We start from the raw sequence: 15,269 nt of genomic DNA, 5'->3' as shown, positions 1-15,269 counted from the left end.
TCCCCTTCTCTTGTTTTGTAACTATAAATGGAAAGACACGCTGGAGTCTTATGGGAACTGTCTCCGTGGCCCCTTGGCTCTTCTATTCAATGAGTAAACATACGCTGACATACAGCTAACACACAGCGCAGCCATCAGACAGACAACCAGCATGTAGCGGATTTAGTCAGCATGATAAGACTTCAAAGAGACGGAGGAGGGATTGTGTCAGAGGAACCAGAGAAATCACATTTTTGCTTGTGTTTCAGATGCCACTGCTGCTGTTCAGAAAATCCTCTTGGCTTGCCTCATGATTGTTTTTATCTCCTGTGAGAAAAACCACTCAGACACTTGGTGCACCTCACCTCAGATTTAACTGTATGTATTTTCAAAGTAGCATACAGACATCGCATTCTAGCAATTTCCTGCTATATTTAATGGCCTAAAGGGGTCACTACAATTACATGAATTGCAATTACAGATGTGTTAATTACTGAGTGGCCCAAAGAGGAGTGACATTTCAAATTAATGGTGGACTGGTGAAGACAATGAGAAAGATGATGAAAGATGAAGATGAAAGATGAAAAAATAAAGTACTCACAGGTTCACCTGGGAGACCAGAAGGACCAGCGTAACCTTTTTGTCCCTGCAGACAGAAAAACATTAAGTTAGAATCTTGCACACAAGTCTCCAAAAAATACTACTGTGTCATATGTTATTGAAATTCTGATCACAAAGCCACAGGGAATGCTAACTGATGCTCTTTAGAGAAAGAGATTATGTTGGTCTTGGGTGGAAAATATTAAGTCAGTGGTCAAATTGAATCTAATTCTTGTTCTTCTTGTAGAAAGTGTATCACCTTGTGTTCAAGCCTCTCCATCAATACCACGGTGGCTGAAATTATGTTGAGCCATTTCCCAGTTGGCTCAGAGAGGACTTGACTTTGTTTCCTCATAAAATGTTTAATAAAATAACTTAATAAAGACCCGGAGAGTTTCACTTAAAAGGGTTCACAACAAAGACAAACTTAATAGCTGTGAAACTAATAGGCCACTTATCAGCAGTATTGGCTGGTTAACCCTGAATAAAACACTTCTTTATGATTTCTACCCGGGAACAATGGCGTTTTATTTACTGTTTCAGCACAGCTGCTTGGCCCTGAGTTTGTCTCATTATTGCCACCACTGCACTCTGACAAAACAATTCAGCCCAATCTTGGATTAATTAAACCAGTGAACCAATTAGACAAGAACAAGTGAATCCCAAAGGGGTAATTAATGGTCACCTTAATGCCTTGTGGTCTCAAATGAGCAGGCCAGCTGGCTACGAAATGTGTTCATCTTTTCATACTCGAGACCTGGTGCAGATAGAGTCATGCGTTGTTATCTCTGAGGGAAGAACATGTCTATCCCCACAAGTGTGAAATCATTAGCCACCAGCTGTGTTGGCCTGTCAGCAGCAGAAAAAGTAAACCCCGGCCTTCCAGGGGCTGACGCAAAAAACTTTGTGTAAACAAGCAAGTCACCATCAAGAGACCCATACCGAGCACTCTTAAGCCTGCAGCCAGAGTGTATACACCAGGATTCAAATCTCCTTCTGTAAACGGCCTGCGAGACAGTTGGTAGGACTGATGTAAAGCAGGAGTCATCTTTGGCTACTTCACTGAGTTTATGCAGGCCTTTGCTTTATGACAGTGACGAGGAAGGTCAATGTAACTGAATTCAAGAGTTTTTACCAGGATTAGGACAGTTTCAATACCGTCAGATAATCAGTTTGTTAAGATTTTTTTTTTTTTATGTGTGAAAAAATAATGAGTAATCTTTTTTTAGTATACTTAGCAGGATGCTAAAAACTCTGAAACATCAGGTTTCAGTGTGATTCCACCACATACTAAGAAAAACTCTCTTTTCTACCTTATATTTCCCTTAAAGGTACAGTTCCATAATTTAGAAAATACATTTCTCTCTTCCTTGCTGAGAGATAGATGAGAACATTGAGAGTGGTGGTATCAATCTTCATTGAGTATATCCATGAAATATGAAGCTAAAGCAAGCAGACAGTTAGCTTAGCTTAGCACAAAGACTTCCAGGGGGAAACAGCTAGCCAGGCTCCATCAAAATGTTGTTAATGATAATGTTTCTTATTTTATGTCATATTCCCATTTTATTGCTTTTTGTCTTCTTGTCCCTTTTTTAACTTAGAAAACAATCATTTCTAACTGTGTTAAAACATCACATACCATATACAGTAATCTGTATCTGCTTTTCTCAACACATCATTTAAGCTGAGCTGGTGCTTATTATGAATAAAACATTCAAACCTGAAACTCTGGAGCTTTAATACGAATTCAAAATGAGATTTTGTGGATTTGAAAATCGTTCGGCCGCACAACGTGAGTTGATAATGATGGACCCAGCAGTGGGTCAGGCAGGGCTGAGAGGCTGAGGCTGAGTGAGGCTGACATGCCTGAAGCTGTTAAGTAAATCACGCTGTCAGGTTGATGTCCCATGTTGATCAAAGGCCAATATTGGCCGCGTGTATCGTCTTAACTCAGAGACGTACCTTAATAACATGCCAGTGGAAGATTTCAGAAAACACATAACAAGTAGCTCATAGACTCGGGCCTCTGAAAGCATCACGATGTGAGAAATGATCCTCAAAATATCAGCAGGAAGCAAACAAAGAAGAAAAACACTCTGAGTCCAATAAAAAGTCCTTATAGATGAAGGAAAGAATTAAGTCCCTTTAAAAGGCAACTATCTTTCTTCAAATATTGAAATTTTCTGTCTCTTCTCCTGCAGCTTTTGGACAAGCGAAGCCAGATGCCGGTCCATTGGCCGCAGTGATTCAATCAGACGCTGTTACGCTTCAGTTCTATCAAACTCCTCGTTGGTGATTATTTGTGTATTTATCGACTGACAGGCAGCAATGTGCTTCGAGTTGGAAATACCTGACAGGGTTTCTGGGAGCAGATGAGTCTCCTGCTGGAGCCAAAGCACTGCAGCCACGAGAAGACAAAAGAATGTGTCTGGGCCTTCCAGCAAGGCCAATACAGCTGAGTACAGTAAAAGTAGAGAAAGGAAGTCTGTCCCTTGAGTGTGTATGTGTGTGCATGTGTATCTGCATGTGTATTGTATATGAGCTCAAAAGAATTGGACAGCTTTCATAGCTCTGCAAATCCATCGTGTGACACAACGATGGCAACAGATCACATTCTCCATTAGTTCTCCCTTTCTATGAAGAGCAAACAGTTTTAATTAGTGTAACTCACACCAGATCGACCCTGCAGCTAACAGGCAAAGTGCTGCTGCTGTTGCAGCAGCGTCTCCCCTGCGCACAGAATAAGTAGCAGACTTTTCTTTCTAGCAGACAAAATATTGTGCCTTCCGTAGATTTTTATTTTTACTATAACACAAAAGCATATTCCCACCTGGCAAGCCTCACACTTCTTTCTTGGACAAATCAGACTCAGCAAATAAAAGGTATGAGAGCACTTCTGTACAAAGCTGAGGCGCAGGAAGGAAAAATGTTGAGGGCCGCACAGCTAATAAAAAGCTCAGAGCTATTCCAGCGTGCCATGATCAGAGCTGGCTGTGTAAAAGGCACGCTGCTCCATGCTCATCGGAGTGTTTCCGTATGAAAGATACACGCACGCATACACGAGTCTCGTCTTACTTCACAGTGCAGATCACTGACTGACTCCCAGGCAACCTCCCCATTACATCTTTACACATTTCCCACAGTGAGAAAGGCTTTCTCTGGCAGCGGGCCAAGGACTGAGCGTAAAACTCAGCAAAAAGGGTCCATAAAGCCGCGGCAGGTCATAGTTTTACTGGCCGGTCTGACAAGAACAGAGAAGAGAACGAACCGCGGGCTTCATCGGTGGAATTTCAGTGTAATTTGAATACAAAAGTGCCCTGTGCTTTTTGGCTTCCAGTGCCGGAGTATGATAAAAAAGAAATGAAAAGAAAAAAAAAATCTAAGTGAGTTAAGAACAGCTGCAAGCAATGAGGTGTGTGGTGGCTTTCAGCAGAGCCGAGCTGATTGCCTTGTCTCTATTAGCTGGATACAAACTGCATTTTAATGCTCTGTATGGCTGTCAGCAGTTACTTGTGGGGCTGGAGCATATTTAAGATTAACACAGACTTGATCAGAGGGACCAGAATCCCACCTGAACTGAAAAGTGGATGTGTCACAACCACCCCTGCCAGGACGCCAGTCCGCACCCAGTCAAGATCCTCAATCACCATAAATCAGCAGGAAGATTATCAGCTTTTTCCCATGACTGCTCGTTCCATGACTCACGGGCGCGAAGAGGTCCTGTTTCTTGGAGCTGGAGTCCTCCCTACTACTACACTGAATGGAGGAACCTTGAGCACACCAGATGGTTTTTCACAGTCAGCGCTGCCCGATTGCATAACAGTTTGTTGAAACTCCCGCCAAGGCATTATTGCACTCACACTATTGTGTCCCAAATGAGGACAAGGGGTGTGTATATGTGTGCGTAAGTGAGAGAGAAAATTGCTTACAAAGGTTTCCTATTTTGTGACAGTCTATTTCTAATTCTTCAGACATTCAAAACCTGGCCTTACTTTTACCTTCAGCTGTACTGATGCACAGTTTTTGTTTCTTTCTATCTTTACCAGAGTATAATTCTGACAACAGACCACAAAAGGAGAAGTGTGATAAACTGCAGAGTGTAATTTAGAAGAAGGCCTGTCTGAGGATTTTTTTCCACAAACTTTTATGACTTTGTTTTTCTAAGCAGATGTTGCAGCATACCGTCAGGTAACTTAGCAGTCAGTCCCTTTGTAAAGTTTCCCCTCTTCAGTCTTATTTTACCCAGAATGAAAACAGGCTGCAATGAAATTTGCATTTATCTGTTGTAAATCTTCGAGATTCTCTGCCACTAAATAAGAAGGGCGGGTCCCTCTGCTTGAAAAGCTGATAAATGAATTTCATACATTTGGGCTTCAGTGGAAAGCTGCCTGGTCTGAGTGCTGTTTCCCAGATTTTTTTCCCCTGTGTTAACAAGAAGGATCAGGGGAGGAAATGCTGAATTTGTGACATTTCTGTCATGCAAATTAAGTGCACATTGTTGACCTCACCAGCGTGGGAAGCTAATGACAGCAAAGATGAGTTGTTGTGGAAGATTTTGTGAAGCCTGCAGTCTGTTGAAATCAGCCATCGCTACAGACAGCTAACAGCTATTCATCTTGCATTACCAGTTCATGCAGGGTATCACAGAGCTGGGAATAACGTGGATAACACTGACGAGCCGAATGTCACACTGGCTGACATGTTCCTTGGTTACTGTTCGGTTTTGCCACTTCCTGTTTTAGTTTGAAGTCTTCCCTCATGTGTCAGATTTGACTTTACTTCCTGCGTTTTCCCGCCCTTGTGACTGTCTGATTCATGTCAGCTGTGTCTGTTTAGTTCTCCTCCCCCGTCTATTTAAGTGAGCCTACGTTTCCACGTAGCAGGGTGTTTTGGAAAACGGATATTTCTGCCCCTCCGTTTTCAAAAATAACATCGTGCACACAACATTGTTTTCAAAAATGTTGTCATTTACATGAACCCGGATAAATACGCTGTTGAGCACCATCATAACTATGCCAAACCTATGGGCGTGAATGTAAACATAGGTCGCTCACGTGACCTAAAGTATTTTCAGTCGCATGTTGTGACGTTTCGGAACCTAAAACGCTGTTTAACCCTGTTTACACGCCAACACATAACCGGCGTTTTCAGAAATCTCCACTTTGGCCGGACTTTTTAAAAATGTTCGTTTTCCATGAAAAAAACTCCATTTGCATGTAAACGAGAGGCCAAACCGCATGAAAACATATGCGTTTTCCCAAAGTGTAAACGTAGCCTCAGTGTGTTTGTATGGACATTTTGATTTTGATCTCACCAGCTTCCCCTACCCATTAGTCCTTTGATGCCTTAGTTTTTGTAAAATAAATTCTTTTTGGGAGTTCTTTTTTGTTTAAGTCTGCATAGTGGGTTCGCTTCCTGTTTTTTCTTGGACCACAAATTATAACAGTTAGGATGACGATGGGCAATTGATCCCGCCGCCATTCTGCTGCTGTAAATACTAACTGCGTGATACACACAGGGAAGGGAAGTTAGGATTGAGACTGACACATTGCTGCTTATGATCTTTTCTTGGGACTTGCTGACAATAACAAACATAGAATATCCCCAACTTTACTCTTTAATGGAAACTAAAGCTTTATTTCATGATATTCTGATTAAAATGCATTGCAGTCACCAAAATAAGAAATTTTCATGTCAAAAAAAAAAAAAAAAAAAGATCTAAAGCAAAAATATTGTCTTAAAACAAAGCCAGTCAGCAACCAAGCACTATGTCATTTTCACACTCTGCATCGTAGGAAATCCAACAGGCTCTGGTCTGCTTGAGATGTGTAATTACTGAGAGTGGGATAACAGCTTTGGGAAAAGGCCAAGGATAAAATGCACGAGGCCATGAAGAATGCTCTGCTAACCATTCCTCTCTGTCAGGGTAACCCAGCTCAGCAGCATGTAAAATAAAGTCAAATAATGTTGACTAACAATCCAGAGCAGGACGAGATCACAGAAACCACAGTCATAACTTGTCCTACTTTTTAGGAGAACTGTTCTTCAGAGAGTAAGTGACATAACATGTATTTGGAGGAAACAAGTGAGATTTGTGTTTTTCCTCAGTAAACTTCAGGGCTCCTCCTCAAGTACCTTCATCATTTTGGAGGCCTGTGATACCGATGATGTAACAGCCCAGATATTCAAGCCTTTGGTGAGTCAACCCTCAAGGGAGCCAGAACACAGGTGTGCTCCTTGACGCCTGCATTATGTTGAGGCAGCTTTCCAAACAAGAGCTCAAACATCCATGTTTGGCTGGAGCCTCTAAACACTGCAATTTCACAGATTTCCCCCCCTCAAAGGCGCTTCAAAGTGGGCCAGGGTTGAGAGTATTCCTGTGGTTTAGTGATCCTCGATATGCAGAACTCCACTCTTTCAGTCACTCATTCATTCAAGGTGTCAAGTCTGAAAACATTTTGGGAGGAGAAAAAGAGCAGACACACACGCAGACTTTCACACATATGGAACAGGGCCAGTGATATCAGTTACTTCCTTGTAGATTTACACACAAACGCTTGTTTGAGTTTGAGACAAATCAGACTCTCTACCTTTCGTCCATCTTGGCCAGGCAGTCCAGGGGGGCCAATGACGCCAGGCTCTCCCTAAAGAAAGGACAAACTGGGTCATACACCAACATAATTTGCATGACTATCTGCTAATAAGTGGGTAGTTCTATGGCAGATGAGAATATGCATACTTTTTGTCCTTTTGGGGCTTGACCGGGGGACAGTCCATGATCTCCTTTTTGTCCCTAGAACATGAAAACAGAACGTTTCATACTTTTCATCACAGTAGGCACTAAGTATATCCTACTCTGCACCGAAGATCACCGCATATTTCCTGCATTCCACTTCAGGAGCCGCAGAGGAGTCTGCTGTTTGAATTTACACTATCAAGTAGTAATGAGTTCATACAACTTATTGGTGGGTCTAAGCAGTTGTATTTACACAAACGTGCAGTCCATTTATGCCCTCCAGGGACTCAGTTTACACCAAGCCAGCTAGAAGTGATGGGGAGTGATCGTGTACATTCTTCTCCCTTTTCGGGCAGTGGGAATCCTGTCAGTGCGTTCTGGGTCAGCATTCGACAGCGAATCGCACTGGTGAAAGAGTGGCCCAGTTATCTGTGTAATTATAAAGCAAGAGGTCCATGGAGAAACTCCTAATTTCCTGTGTTAGTGCTTATCATATAAAGAAACAAGAATCCGGAGAAAAATGCAGCAGCGCCGAGTTGGCTGGACTGTAATCCAGCTGTTATCAGCTGATTGCAAGTGCTCTGATAGATCATTTACGAAACTGGAGTTTGGGCAGAGAGAAGTCCTGTACTGTGACTCACTTTGTGCAGTCCTAAAGCCGACACCCCTTCTTTAAGGGGTAGGGGGCTGTTTTTTTTTCCAGACCTCTCAACGCAAAGGGCAACAGTTCAGTCATAGAAAGACATCCTTGCTTCCCAACAGTATGTTTTTATTTCTGGGTCACTGGTAAAAGTGTGACAGCAGTTCCCATCTATGCTATCGGCCCATTTAATCCTCCAAGTTTGCAGTGAAAAGTCTTAGTGGGAGTTTTTTTTTCCTAGCAGAGCCAGGAGTGCAAGTCCAGCCAAGAGCTACATCTATACATGAACAGTGTGTCTTTTCACTGTCTAAAAGGTTTTAATTCCAACTACATCCTCTGAAGAGTTTAAACTCAGAGAGAGGCTAAATGAGGTCATTTCTACTGAAAGCTCGAGACGCTGATAAGCATGTGTACCTTCCACTGATTACACATGTATTTTATGACTTCTTTCATACAATTATTAAGCCTAATGGTAAGCATCTTACAGCAGTAGTAAATTAATCATCATCTTGTCTCAATTTATCATCATTACATCCAGATGAAGTCACATTTTCAAAACAAAATTCAGCTGAAACACAGCATGTTTTCATCCGGGTTGTTCATTTTTCCTCAGAGCAGAGAACTGTGCCAGACCAAGCTGTCTGCTGTTTGAGGTTTGTGGGCAAATGGGTCAAACCGGGCCAGGTTTGGTTGGGCTCCAGCAATACATATGTACGATATAAGAATTATGCTTTTTCCCTGGTTGAAGCAGGCCAAAGTATGGTATCAATTATGTTTTTTAATGTTTAAAGACAGTGTGGAAAATGCTGAATTTCAATGCATTCAAATGGATTATGCACAGACTTGAAATATGAGCAATTTTCCATTTCATTCCAGCAAAGTCTGACATACAGACTCCTTTGTGATATCAGACTGGCATATTTTGGAGCTAAGCAGCCCTCTTTGTTGACAATTCAAATCAGCTGGAACACAGACGGCTGTCAAGCAAATGAGGGAGTCAAAACGACATGAAACTGCTGTTCTCTCCTGAAGGGAAACAAATGGCTTTTTAAGAGGCTAGAGTAGCTGTACTGTGAAGCCAAGAGGAGCTGGCCTCAGACATGCTAACACAGTGAAATCACAAACAAACACTGGATGAAGAGGAAATACCACAAAAAATACTGTTGTTTAAATGCCTTTGTTACATCAGTTATATATGGACCATATTAAGGTTATATATACCAAATATTATATTGCATTTTGTTTATATCAACATTTTGTACTGGTTGGACCTTCTTGCCTGCCCATTAGGTTGTCCCATATCTAAAAGTCCACTTCGAGGATCCAGCATTGTGTTGAGAAGGCAGACAGTATTAGTTGAGCGCACATAAATTACAGCAATATGCAATCATGTTGTTTTTCGAGTTTAATATAACCATGAAAAAGCATTTTTGTCAGTTCATCATAGCTGAAAACACAGGCCAGTTTGCCCGCTGTGTTCTCGATGTAAACAAACCACTGACAGCATCAAGAAGGGTGGCTGTTATTCTGTGTTTCTCTTACTCAACAAATCCCATGAAAAGACCAAAACAAACAGTGTGGTAAGTCCATCTCTCAATACTTTCAGACTTCTCTGCTCGGTCTGTGGTTCTCAGCCCCAAACCCTGTAGTTCCTACTGAAGACATAAATCCTTTAAAAACAGGCCACAAATATATAGCTGTTGAAGCAATTTTCTAAACCAGCTGGACACTGTAGACTTTAGAAAACGGAGCTCAGCCAGGAGTAAAATATGTATTTGTTGGGAACTATTTTCAACCACGGATTAATATACAGTTTGTGTTTTAATGAGTATTTACAGCACAGGGGTAGTGTATGTGGGATTGTCTTGAGTGTGTTCATGGTGACAAAGGAACATGTCACCCAGTGCAACACTGGCTCTTTTAAGTGTATAAATAGTGTTTAAATAGTATTTTTCATGGGATTTCTTGACAAATATATATATATATATATATATATATATATATATATATATATATATATATATAGTGTAGTTGTTGTCTTGTGTTAGTCTCTGTATTAAAATACCTGTCAACTAATTTGGAGGTAAAAACGAGTTGCAGTGCTGTATTAATGTTGGTAGTGGGATCTTGGATTGTGCCATCAACACGTTGGCTGACAAAACTAAAACATGATCTGGATCCTGTCATTCCTGTGCACATGACAAACATTTGACATAAACCTATTGACTTGTGGATGCCGTACCTTCACTCCAGAAGGTCCAGGGCGACCAGGGTTTCCATGTGGGCCAGGAGGACCCTGAAAACAGACACACATGATTAAGAAGACACAGAGTAAAGGTGATTGTTGGGGGTCATTGAACAGGCCTCCATTTCACAGTGAAGGGGGGGTTGGGTTAGTACTATGTGTCAGATATTCACAGATGCATTCATACATTATTCCCTGTCCACTGCCTGTTTGTGCTGTGGGACAGGTCAGTGTTGTCCCAAGGTGTCTGTTTATGTATAGGTGCTCTGGGAGACATACTGCGTCTCCTGACTGTCTGCCTGCCTGGCCAAGTTATGACATATGGATGTGATTTTCCTCATCCTCACACTTTTCCACTGGTTTCTGGGGTCCCACAAAGCGAAGGCCACTCATCCATCACACCATCTGTGCCAAATGCTTTATCAAAACGCATCTCCTGCAAGGCAGGCCATACAGGAAGACGTACAGGAGCTGAGAATGATGAGACAAAATCTCCTTTTTTCTGGTTGAGCGAACTATAAATTCAAGCAAGCTGCAAAGAAGGATTGTTTGGAAAAATAAAGCCACAACTTCCTGAGGCGTCCAAGTGAGGAGTCTTCACCTCAACTGCGCCCTTGTGTGGAGCGAAATGCTGAGCATGGAAAATCTTCCCCAGCAAAATTGAAAGCCTTGAAACATGTTCAGATGGCCCGAACAGGAAGCTACTGTATCTCCAGCCCGTTCTTTGACTTGTTCAGACTTTCCGTGGGTTGTGAGACCTTCTCCTCAGAGCTGGAGGTGAAAGTGAGGATAGGATTACTCTGAGTCAAACAGACGGAGGAGGCCAAAAGGTGTAAGTGTACAGTTGGGTGATCCAGCCGCTCTCTGTTATTTATCTGCACTCCTTTATCAGACTGCGGAGAGGACTGGAACAACCCAAGCAGCTCCCCTCCCCTCAAACTGGCCAGACCTCTCCCCTCGCAGGCGCTCACTGCTGGGCATATGGAGACACTTAACAGAAGCTCATCTACAGATTTCCTCCTCCTCTTCCATGCAGAGCATTCCCCCTTTCGCTCGCTCGATATTAAAACGTATGGAAGTCATTATCTCCAGATAGGAAGCAAAGGGAGGAGGAGACGTAGAGAAAAAGGGAGGTCAGGACAGAAAATTACAAATTGCATTCTCACAGAACACAAGGTGAGGAGGCACGGCACTGATGACAAGGTGGGCGGTTGTCATCCCGACGGAGATGAGCATAACGGGGAGAGTGAGTCACTTTGTCCATCTATGTTGGCGTGGGTGAGGAGAGGAATGAAGAACCTCTTTGCTTAATTATTTCAGAGTGACTGACAAGGAACCAATTAGAGACCACCCGCAAAAAAAAACACAAACACACACGGGGGTTAATGTAAAACCAGGTCAGCACATACACAAACACACACACAAACCTGAGGACTGCAGATGAACAGCACCTGTATGCCAGAGCTGTGACCAGGTTTACGATGTGGGCCGATGACTTTAACAGGGGTGACACGTGGAGCTACTGTTTTTATTGGCTGTTAACCCTGAACAGACCTGCTAACACCTTCACTGGACTGCACGGAAGGAAACACTTCGTCTTTTGCCTGATGATTATTCAATATAATGCATATCGAAAGGATCTCACCTCTTATTTACTCCATTTTGCCATTTTGCTGCTACCTACAGTAAAGGCCTTCACACGCAATTCACCCATCAATACTGTAGAATATTTCAAGCTGTTGTTTTTCTCGTGAATAGTACGAACCGGCCCAGGAGAAGATCGATTTTCTTTTGCATGACCCACACACTTGAACAGTTTTGATGCAAAGCATTCACAGGGGAGTATTTCACATTTTCATGTCACTTATTCATTACGGCCCCAATGTGTACAGGCCATCAGTGCTGATTGCTTCACCGAGATTGCTGATCCGGCAGAGAAACAGCATGGCCAGTAGTGCGACTGCGGTTGCAACTAGCCATTGTTTTCTTAATGATGAATCTCCCATTCATTTTCTGATCAATGGATTAATTGTCAGGTCTATAAAATGCCAAAAACTGGTGCAAAATCAGGCCAAAGTCCAAAAATGCTCATACTTGAAAAAGTTTCAACTAGCGGTACAAAAAGAGCATCTGTCTTTCCTTTTCTGTTTTTGAATCATATTCATGTTTCTCAAGGTAGGACTCTTTAATTTATTCAAAACAAACGATTGTTGCTGCTGTGGGTAATATAAAATGCATTCCCTGCTTTGCATCAGAGCTGAGATGTGGTAGGTAGACCTACCCGAATGCTGAGAGAAGCAGAATTATTTTCATCGACTGGGATTCAATGACTGGTGTGTTACAGTGCATTACATGGGAAGTTGTTTAAAGGTCAACAAATCTAGAGAGGAACAACTCAGGAACAACTCAACGGTGATGAGCAAACTGACTGCTGGCATCTTCTGTGAACCCCCTGCCTCTTAACTCTCTGAGCGTGCTCCCAATTAGCTTAAGTACAAGCAATAGTTGAAAATGTCTGTAACCAATAATGACGGAGAAAAACCCAATCAAGCCTCCAAGAGACTGCTCATTCATGCCTACACATGTAATTCATTTCAGAATAATCTAAATTTTAAAACACACATAAATCAGTTCAGTTTTCTGAACCAATCAGCCACAGGCAAAGAGAAATTATGCAAAGGTTTTCAATTTGACAGAAACCCAGCGGCACATACTGACTGCACACTGGCAGGTCCGTTTCTCTGCACAAAGCCCTCTTTGATCCGCTCTCAAGCCTCCCCTTCAGGGCCGGGTGAACTGCGGCGTTCTGCCGGGCTCGTGGCCGTGTCGAGGAACGTGGAAGCTCTCACGTGTAAGAGATGCTGACCGGCGGTAGCAGCGGTGAGACTGTCTGCGCAGTCAGACATGACACCTTACTGTCAGAGAGGTAAAGCCCTAATGGGGCGCTGTCATCCCTGCTGCTGCAAAGCCTTTGTGATGAGCAAGAATGCCCACACAGGTCACACTCTTCTCATGTTCAGTGCAATAGCAAGCTCATACTGTATGTTGGTGCGACCTGCTCTGTATCTGATTTAAAAGGTGCAATTGAAATGAGATAAGGGCCTTCAAAAGATTAGAGATGCTGACTGCAATTCAGCTCAGCCTGAGGAGAATACATTTATCAGGGACACATGTCCTCAATTTCTTGAGGCTTTTTTGGCCAGATGTTGTTCTATCCTTAGCAGTCTCTCCAGTGAATTTCTTTTCAAATATAACTGATTTATCTCTATCTATAAACGTTTCTACATAATTTCCTTGAAAAATGGACACAGAATAGCACGGCAATGCTGTAAGTTTAGGCTGTCTAACTCCACAAACAAAGAGGATTATATGTTGTTGTGCCACCCAAAACACACAAGCAAACTGTTGATTTGGCACATCTATTGGCCATTAGCAGGGGCAAGGACTGACAGTTGCATTCAGGCATCTTTCTAGTAAATCTTTCAAACAAACCTTGGTTTTTATACGTCTATACCTGCAGCTTGTGTCAAAAATTGACACAAGCTGCAAACAGTGTTCTGAGCTATGTTACAGGTGCACTTTAGTTTGTCTTAAACTTAAATTATTGTGGGAAACAAGCAAAAAACAATGTGTGACAACTTCTTGAGCAGTGTAAATGTTACTGGGGATCAACTATTGGATACGGTATCTTTAAAGTATAAAATCTTCTACCACAACGCATGTCACTTTAATTCCTAATGTTGGAGTATAATGGAGTCCACGGCAGAGCTTCCTGTAGATCACAGCTGTGAGGTATTTCTCCCTAATCATGTGACCTATCCAGTAGAATTCTGGTGGTTCAGGAAAACAATCAGTAAAAACTTGAGCTGCACCCTCTGGTCAGGATTTTTTTTTTTTTGCTCTGACTCAACGTGGCCTGCAGTTGGGTCTCAAGAGCTTCATGATGAATGAACTCTATAGAGTTTGGTGCACTACTGGATAGAGCTGCTGAGCTCCAGACAGGGTCTTAAATGCCTTTAATAAGATGGGGACAAAGCCCTCTTTCTTCCTTGTTTAAAGAGATTGGGTTCCCACACAGCCCACCCCTCTGAGGCCTGACCGCAGGGCACGGTCTCACGGGCTGCGGCAGGTAGCTAATACGCACGCTCCTCAGTAGCACAAGTACTCTGCAGGAGTACTTCAGCGGGAGCTCTGCAAAAGAGCAACCAAACCGGGTATCCCTCCATTTTTTCACTGGCTTAAGTTCTACTTCTAGCCTACGTATTTCAGCTCAGCACTCACTGCAATGCAAAGTTCAACTTCTGCTTCAATCATTTTCAAATGAAGGCGGCGAAGAGGCAGTTTAAAGGCCAGCAACTACATACACAACCATCAGTTAAAGGTCTTAGATATAAATCAAAATAACAAACCATCCCTGGGGACAAATCATCTCCCCGTGTTTTCTCTCTTCTTATATTTCTTATGAAAACATGAGCTTAAAATAACATCTGCACTCACTCCATGTGGTTCCACCAGGAGGTCACAGTTGTAGACTGACGCTGAGCCCCAGAAATGAGAGATATGGCACCAAGACTCAGACTCCAGTACACTAGAAGCATTTACCGATGTTAACTTAGGACTTATGCCTAATTCAAGCAGTGTTACTGTTTATGTATGGGATAGAAAGTACTTGTTCTGGAAATAAAGTACACGATACACTCGCACAAGTTACCTTATTCTTTCATTTCCATCTGATACCTATCGTATGTGTTCAATTAATTTTACATTGGCAACCAGCAGATTTGTAGCTTATGGTTGTTTGCTCTCCAGCTTTACAAATGGACCTTGGCAGCCGAGAAGCACAGCTTGATCAAAACCAGAGCCAAAGCAAACTAACGTCTGACTGAATAATGCTCCATAATCCAAAGATGTCAGAGAGTGCTTGATCAAAATGCTCAAAGGTCCTCCATATCAGTGCAGTGCTAAGGGTATAATCTCAGATCAGACGTAATTATTTCATCATTAAGATGCAGTGCAATACACAGGGATGATTTTGCAGGGGCACTGAAAAGCGTTAATGGAAAAAAAGA

At 42.4% G+C, this 15,269-nt stretch overlaps 1 protein-coding gene across 1 annotated transcript in view; it reads right to left on the bottom strand.

Moving 5' to 3' along the window:
- The window catches only part of col27a1b (collagen, type XXVII, alpha 1b), a 62,340-nt gene that overhangs the window by 35,998 nt on the left and 11,073 nt on the right, over positions 1-15,269 (bottom strand). The window contains exons 5-8 of the mRNA XM_070965246.1: positions 10,198-10,251; positions 7,319-7,372; positions 7,170-7,223; positions 581-625 (exon numbers count right to left, since the gene is read on the bottom strand). Of these exons, the coding sequence (XP_070821347.1) occupies positions 581-625; positions 7,170-7,223; positions 7,319-7,372; positions 10,198-10,251 (207 nt within the window). The remainder of the gene's footprint in view (positions 1-580; positions 626-7,169; positions 7,224-7,318; positions 7,373-10,197; positions 10,252-15,269) is intronic.

Source organism: Chaetodon trifascialis, chromosome 6 (assembly GCF_039877785.1).
Source record: "Chaetodon trifascialis isolate fChaTrf1 chromosome 6, fChaTrf1.hap1, whole genome shotgun sequence".
NCBI lineage: Eukaryota > Metazoa > Chordata > Actinopteri > Chaetodontiformes > Chaetodontidae > Chaetodon > Chaetodon trifascialis.
Note: the sequence above shows the minus strand (reverse complement) of the source record. Positions and strands in the feature narration are given on the sequence as shown.